An 8,177-nucleotide genomic window follows, 5' to 3' on the forward strand; every position below is an offset into this window, starting at 1 on the left:
GGAACAGGTTTAGCCACCGTAGTGTGCAGACGTGTGATGGCCTCGCTCCCTGTTTTTAGTGCCGAAAGCATGGGTGATTCACCCAGTACAACACGTAATAACAGAAGTGCTCTTTCGTATGGTGAAATTATGAAATTATTAAATTTTCCAAATGATGTAGACTGGCGGAAGACCCTACTGTTTGTCGTCGATCCAGGAAACGGTCCTTACAACATTGAAGACTTTGTACCTGAACTGAAGGAAATTATCGACTTAAAGGATATCATTCACTTTGGAGCCTCTGTAGTGACTCATGTTTTTACGATCGGGGTCAAGAATGAAGCTGCCGTGGAAAATCTTTTAAATAAAGGAACGATAAATGTAAAAGGTAAGCCCTGTAATATCATAAGTATAGAAAACCGGAAAATAATAGCCACCATACACTGGCTCCCTCCCGAACTATCCCACGAACTTGTGACGAAACATTTTATAAATTACGGGAGAATAGTAAAATGTGAATACGTTAAATGCAACGTCGAGGGATTAGAGCATATCCTTACAAACAAACGACGGATATGGATCGAACTAAAAAAGGATGTGAACTTAGAATCACTACCATACTTTATTAAAGTCAAAGGTATGTCGGGAGCGGTCGTAATAGCCGGCCGTCCCCCGTTATGTTACCGATGTAAAAATAAGGGCCACCTACGGAGGCAGTGTACCACGCCGAAATGTAAAAAATGCAACAAATTCGGCCACAACGACGATCAATGTTTGGGAGTCACTTTCGCTTCCAAGTTACAAAGTAAAACGGACTGGGCAGAAATTATGGACGATTTTGACAAAGAAGGTTCTGGAAGTATCCAGAACAAAGGAAATAGCTCAACTACTGCCGCAGGCATTAACGAACTTCAGATACCTTTAAACAAAGAGGTAAATGAAGCAGAAGTAAGCGCTGCCCAGAACCAGACAACAACAGGTATTGAAAAAGATGAAACAACAAACCCCCCCACTGATCCTTACAATAATGAAAATTCCCCACCGCTCCTAACAGCTAAACGGAGGAAAAAAACAAAATTCCTTCCCAATATTAATATTCCTAGAAGTATGATACAGGCAAAAGACCAAGAAAATGACATACTCACCTTACAAAATAAATTCGACTGCCTTATGGAAACGAACGAAATGGAAACAACCTTAGAGAACGATAAATTAGAAGATAACAGTAATGATAAGAACACAAAAGAACAGAGTATCAAAACAAACGAGCCGGAAGTCATGATAATCCCGCCAGAATGAATAAGCTAAAAATTCTCTCAATAAACATCAACGGTCTAAACAACAAAAATAAACAACAAATCTTTATTCACAAACTTCTTACTAGTAAAATTGACGTTGCACTAATTCAGGAATCAATGCTTAGTGAAAATGAAAATTTTCATCAATTTGCCCGTAACATAAACAAGTTTTATCAAGGTGTCTGGTCCCATGGTAACAGAGGTAACGCAGGAACGGCGATTCTAGTTAAACATGGCATTAATATCGTATACCAGGCACACGACGACCACGGACGGTTAGCTCTCTGCGATATAGAATTTTCACATGAAATACAGAGAATCATTTCAGTTTACTGCCCATCAGGAGATCCGAAAGCAAGACGTGACTTTATCAATATCCTTGATTTTTATCTGGATTCCACTAACGAAGTCGTATTAGGCGGTGACTTCAACTTGGTCGAGAAAGATATAGACAGAATAAGAAACACCTGCAATAAAAGCGAAACTAAAATTTTTCAGACCCTGAAAGATCGGTTCGACTTAATTGACATTTGGCGTAAAATGAACCCTCACAAACGTGAATTCACATACCATCAGAATAAATCTCACTCCCGTTTGGATAGATTCTATATTTCTAGTCACCTCCAACAGATAACGTCGGAATGAAAAATCATTCCGAATCACTTAACTAATCATAGCGACGTTATTTTAACACTCGACTTAACAAAGAGGAACTGCAAACCCAAACATAGAGTAAATATACCCTGGAAAATGAACGTAAATCTTCTGAAAGACGTCGACTTCCTAGCTGAAGCAACCCAAACGATATTTAACACCACGGGAGAAAACGACTGGGATTGGTGGAAAACTGTGAAAAAAAAAAATATTAAAAATATCGCAGTTAAGATAAGTATAAATAAAGAAAAACAACGACGTGAAGAATACGAAAATGGGACACGGGAACTGAAACAGGCATATAAGCCTAACGAAGACTATTGTATCGTTAAAAATTATTTTTTTATTTTGTACAAACAAAATAAATATATTGAAAAATATAAAAACAATAAAAAATTATACTTCAGAAGTTAATTTAGTATCAAAAACGTAAAATATTTGAGTAGCACGAGAAATAGCCGAAGATTGCAGCGCCACAGCACTGGCGAAAATTTAGATTTGTCGACTGGAATTCCTTCGGATAACCGACCTTCGGATAAACGACGTTCTACTGTAGTTCGTTTGATTCTCGGCAATTCTCATCGTTGTCAGCAAAAGGTGTTATATAACAAATACTATGGTTGTTGAAATACTGAGTATAAATGGGGTTTGCTTGCAAAATCCTCTCGGGCGAAGTCGCGGTAACAGCTAGTTTATTATAAGAGATAGAGAGGTCATTAAAAAACCTATAAATTACAATACTTAGCATAAGTTAAGGATTAGCCTTTTGGCAGTATTGAACAAATGAATGAATTAAAATGCAGATACCTTGTTCTTCAATGTATTATTGCAAAATTTAGATATGAAAGAATTGTTATAAGAAAAATTTTTTCATTGTTCACGGTTTATTTACATTTGTATACAATTTGATATATTGTCATATAAAACACAATCTTGTCAAATAAAATTGTATGTTGATTGATTAATGTTTCATTTTATAGCATAAAATTATATGGTGAAATTTCCGTGAAAGCTTGTCATCGAATGGTTTTATCTAGAATTCGACCAAGCTTACAAGGAGACCCTATGGCTTTGGGGAAACGGATTTTGATGATCTTTGGTGTAGAGATACTACTCGTGAGTGTACTACCTGTAAAATACTAAAGTGCAATACTCAAATATAGTCGAGAAAAACGAACTTAAAGTTTTTTTTAGCACTTTATATATAAACTAGCAGACCCCGCCACGCGTTGTTGTGGCTCAAAATGTATCTATTATGTATGTATAACACTTCCCCCGTGGGGGGGAGAATTTTTCGAAAAATTTTTTCTTAGTGTATATTCTCTTGACGTATCCTATTAAAACGCAATCAAAAACGCAAAAAACCGCATCTAAAATAGTATAAATAGAAGCAGAGTTCTTTACGGTAAGCCTTAATCCTAACCATCTCCCTTCAGTGGGGGGAATTTCGACACGTATATTATATAAAAACACGTGCGCATTCGAATGCAGCGTTGGGTCAAAATTTCAAAGGAATCGGTAGGAACAAACGAACATTACATTTTTATTTATATATATAGATAGAAGATGATCCGCTTTAGTTCATTTTCACAGAAAAGCATAATGCCTGGCAGAAAAGCAAAGTTAGGGCGTCGTACTCGTAGCGCCATCTGTTGGACATAAAAACCTTAACCTAGATTATATCTTTTAATTTATACGAATGTTTAACGGAATAACATACAGCCTATGTCCACCCCGAAGTTCCATTCTAAATATTGGTGAAAGAATTTTTGAAATCGGATGAGTAGTTTCGGAGATTACCCGCTGCATACAAACTCACATACCTACAAACATTACCTCTTTATAATATTAGTATAGATTATATGTGTTTCCACTCGAGCGTCCTGTGGCTTAGTGACGAGCCGGAAGTCATGTTAATCCCGCCGGAATGAATAAGCTAAAAATTCTCTCAATAAACATCAACGGTCTAAACAACAAAAATAAACAACAAATCTTTATTCATAAGCTTCTTACTAGTAAAATTGACGTTGCATTAGTTCAGGAATCAATGCTTAGTGAAAATGAAAAATTTCATCAATTTGCCCGTAACATAAACAAGTTTTATCAAGGTGTCTGGTCCCATGGTAACAGAGGTAGCGCAGGAACGGCGATTCTAGTTAAACATGGCATTAATATCGTATACCAGGCACACGACGACCACGGACGGTTAGCTCTCTGCGATATAGAATTTTCACATGAAATACAGAGAATCATTTCAGTTTACTGCCCATCAGGAGATCCGAAAGCAAGACGTGACTTTATCAATATCCTTGATTTTTATCTGGATTCCACTAACGAAGTCGTATTAGGCGGTGACTTCAACTTGGTCGAGAAAGATATAGACAGAATAGGAAACACTGCAATAAAAGCGAAACTAAAATTTTTCAGACCCTGAAAGATCGGTTTGACTTAATTGACATTTGGCGTAAAATGAACCCTCACAAACGTGAATTCACATACCATCAGAATAAATCTCACTCCCGTTTGGATAGATTTTATATTTCTAGTCACCTCCAACAGATAACGTCGGAATGAAAAATCATTCCGAATCCCTTAACTAATCATAGCGACGTTATTTTAACACTCGACTTAACAAAGAGGAACTGCAAACCCAAACATAGAGTAAATATACCCTGGAAAATGAACGTAAATCTTCTGAAAGACGTCGACTTCCTAGCTGAAGCAACCCAAACGATATTTAACACCACGGGAGAAAACGACTGGGATTGGTGGGAAACTGTGAAAAAAAATATTAAAAATATCGCAGTTAAGATAAGTATAAATAAAGAAAAACAACGACGTAAAGAATACGAAAATGGGACACGGGAACTGAAACAGGCATATATGGACGAAATCCAATACCCTGGCAAGCATCAAACAGCCATTGCGGACGCAAAAGCCAAACTAAAGGTATATCACGAGAACCGTCTATATGGAGCATTTATCCGATCTCGTGCTGAGCATTGTGAACAGGAAACCCACCCGTCCAAGAAATTTTATCAAATGGAACGAAAGCATAATCAATATAAAACGATCAGTACAATAAAAAATGGGAATAATGAAACAATAACTGATGATGAAGAAATAACAAAATTTATTCACCAATACTACTCAAAAATATTCGAAAGGAAAAGTTTTCACGAAGGAAAAGCACGAGACCTCATGTCTCAAATGCCAAAGCTTAACGATAAGCAGAGTACTGAGCTAAATAGAAACATCACTTATGAAGAATGCAAAACAGCGCTAAATAGCATGCCAAATAACAAATCACCAGGACCGGATGGGTTACCTGCTGAATTTTACAAACAATTTTTCCCCTTGATAGGGCAACGATACGTCAACATGATCAACAACTCTATAAAAACCAACAAACTGATAAATGGCTTCAATCACGGAATAATCACCCTTATTCCTAAAACCGACAAAAAAGAAGAGTTAACGAAAATCACAAACTGGAGACCCATCTCACTGCTCAACACCGATTACAAAATCCTCACTAAAGTCCTAGCCACCAGACTTCAAATCTGCGTCCCCTCGATCATAGACGAACACCAAACCTGTGGCATAAAAAACCGTTCCATCCACTCTAACATCTTCCTCTCTCAATCCATCTACGAATTAGCCAGCCAATGTCACGATACATGCGGCCTTTTACAAATAGACCTCCATAAAGCCTTTGATAATATCGGGCACGATTACCTTTGGTCAGTCCTAAACCACATTAATATTGGAGAAAACTGTTTCAAATGGATAAACTTATGTTACAAAAACGCCACCAGCCAAATAATAGTAAACGGAAAACTCACAGACAAATGTAACCTGTACAGTTCTGTACGCCAGGGCTGCCCATTATCCATGCTTCTTTTTATTATTTGCATGGAACCTCTTTTCCGCCACATTACAGCTGATAGTAACATCAAAGGATACCGCCTTCAAAATAATCTTGACAGCGAGATCAAATACACTGCTTATGCGGACGACATAACGTTGTTCCTCACTGACATAAACAGTATTAAGATGGTGAGTTTAGTTTTCGAGAAATTTAAAGATATCTCTGGTACGGAAATGAACCCACAAAAATGCAAAGGACTCTGGATTGGAGCCTGGGAAAATCTCCCATCAAACTACTTAGGATTTAACTGGTCCCAGACCAACATCAAAAGTTTGGGAATACTGATAGGTAAGAATAGCAACGAGCAATGGAACAAAAACATCGAGAAAGTAAGAAAGGCCTCTTACATGTGGAGAGGAAGAAATATCTCAATTACTGGAAAGGCTAAACTAGCGAATATCAAACTGCTGAGCCCTTTTTGGTATCTTATTCACACGCAACCACTCCCCAAGAGAGCGGTGACGCAAATCAATAGAATATGTGCCACCTTCATCTGGGGCTCAAACTTTGAACCGATAAGAAGAACGACGTTATATAATAGTTTAGAAAACGGAGGAGCTGGCTTATTGGAGGTCTCCCTGAAAACCTTAATACAGAGAATCAAACTGATAAATAACCTGCACAAATATGGTATCTGGACAAGCCTAGCAAAAGCATTTCTCCAACCTCACATACCAAATATAATCATAACTACTGAGAAAATACACAGACTAAGACCACCAACAATACTGCTTGAAATTGTACGATGCTACAGAACAATGAAGGAAAACTTCTCCGATGAAATCATCTTTACATCAACACCAAAAGAGCTCTACTATAAAGTAATAGATAAATTTATTCCGAAACTCCAAAACCGTATATGTCAATTCAATCTGAAAAGTAAAAATATAATTAAAATCATTTCAAAACTAAATATCCCTAGCAAAGCGAAAACCATCTTTTGGAAACTTCAACATAACTGCCTACAGACAAACGAATGGAGAAAGCAAAAAAAAATTTACAAACTGCACAGACTGTCCCATATGCTACAACAAAGAAACGCTCGAACACGCCATCCTGGAATGCAAACACACGAACCTACTCTGGACAACATTAAGTAACAAATGTTCTCTAACACGAACGCACAATATAGAAGACATCAAATGGCCGTGTGAGTATACAGAGACTAAACAGCAACTAACAATCCTAATCATCGCGATCAACGCAATCTGGACAAGCAGAAATCTATCCTATTACAAAAAAACCAACGAAGGAATAACCTTTTCCATTTTTAAAAACAAAATGGAAAACCAGAGACAACTGCTACAGTACAAAAAGCAGAACTTGACAAATATTGAAAAAGAAAACTGGATAAAGACTGGACTTATTATGGAACGTAATGGTTTACTACAACTAAACCTGTAATGCTCTTGTAAACTATTAAATATTTTAAATGTAAATATGTAACTATTCTATACCCATCTAGTGTATTATAGTTTCTGTATGAATAAACAGAACTTTACAAATATTGAAAAAGAAAACTGGATAAAGACTGGACTTATTATGGAACGTAATGGTTCACTACAATTAAACCTGTAATGCTCTTGTAAACTATTAAATATTTTAAATGTAAATATGTAACTATTCTATACCCATCCAGTTTGGTATAGTTTCTGTATAAAGGATATATTGTTCTGATAATAAAATTATTTGAAAAAAAAAAGTTCGGGTGGCGTAACTGGCAAGCGCACCGCACGGCAAGTGAAGGTTTTGGATTCAAGCCTCGTCCTGGGCCAGTTCTTTTATTCCAGAAGGTTCTAAAATTTATTTAATTTTAATTATTAATTTACTTAAGAGATGGCGCCTAACGCCTACATCAAATGTCAAATTACTTTATTCCAATCATTTAATTAGCTATATTATAGCCCGATATTTAGGCGATCATTTGGTAATTTTTGTACTCTAATATGATAAAGAATAATCCATTTTATTCAATAACAATTTAAAGAAACTAAAAATATATTTAAGTGTAAGCTATGACTAAACTATATAGTGTCTTTGATTCATAAAATTCTTGTCAAAGTATAATATGAAGTTAAATTTTATTAATAAAGCTGTTTTGACCGCCCCCTTGACCTACATACATCCCGTCCCAAAGGTCCCGCCACCACCCCTACTGTACCTGCGTGAGCATACCAGTAGGCCCTGAGACTTAAATACACCAATCCGCTATCTACTAGACCTATGCACCATACCCATAAGGTCAACCAGTAGATTTTTATTGGCATGGTATGATCATGCCAACACCATATATGCACCATTACCCATGTGATGAT

The 8,177-nt window shown here is 36.6% G+C and overlaps 2 protein-coding genes across 2 annotated transcripts; both read left to right on the forward strand.

The window, feature by feature from the left end:
• Window positions 1–30: 30 nt before the first annotated feature.
• LOC111614081 lies at window positions 31–1,703 on the forward strand. Its single transcript, XM_023355460.1, has one exon. The coding sequence runs from the start codon at window positions 37–39 to the stop codon at window positions 1,276–1,278; it is 1,242 nt and encodes a 413-aa protein (XP_023211228.1). The 5' UTR covers window positions 31–36; the 3' UTR covers window positions 1,279–1,703.
• A 4,252-nt stretch (window positions 1,704–5,955) lies between these two features.
• Window positions 5,956–6,962, forward strand: LOC111614085. Its single transcript, XM_023355463.1, has one exon. The coding sequence runs from the start codon at window positions 5,988–5,990 to the stop codon at window positions 6,960–6,962; it is 975 nt and encodes a 324-aa protein (XP_023211231.1). The 5' UTR covers window positions 5,956–5,987.
• Window positions 6,963–8,177: the final 1,215 nt, after the last annotated feature.

The sequence above is a fragment of the Centruroides sculpturatus genome, unplaced genomic scaffold, assembly GCF_000671375.1.
Source record: "Centruroides sculpturatus isolate CEXI.00-Female unplaced genomic scaffold, Cexi_2.0 scaffold1953, whole genome shotgun sequence".
Classification (NCBI taxonomy): domain Eukaryota; kingdom Metazoa; phylum Arthropoda; class Arachnida; order Scorpiones; family Buthidae; genus Centruroides; species Centruroides sculpturatus.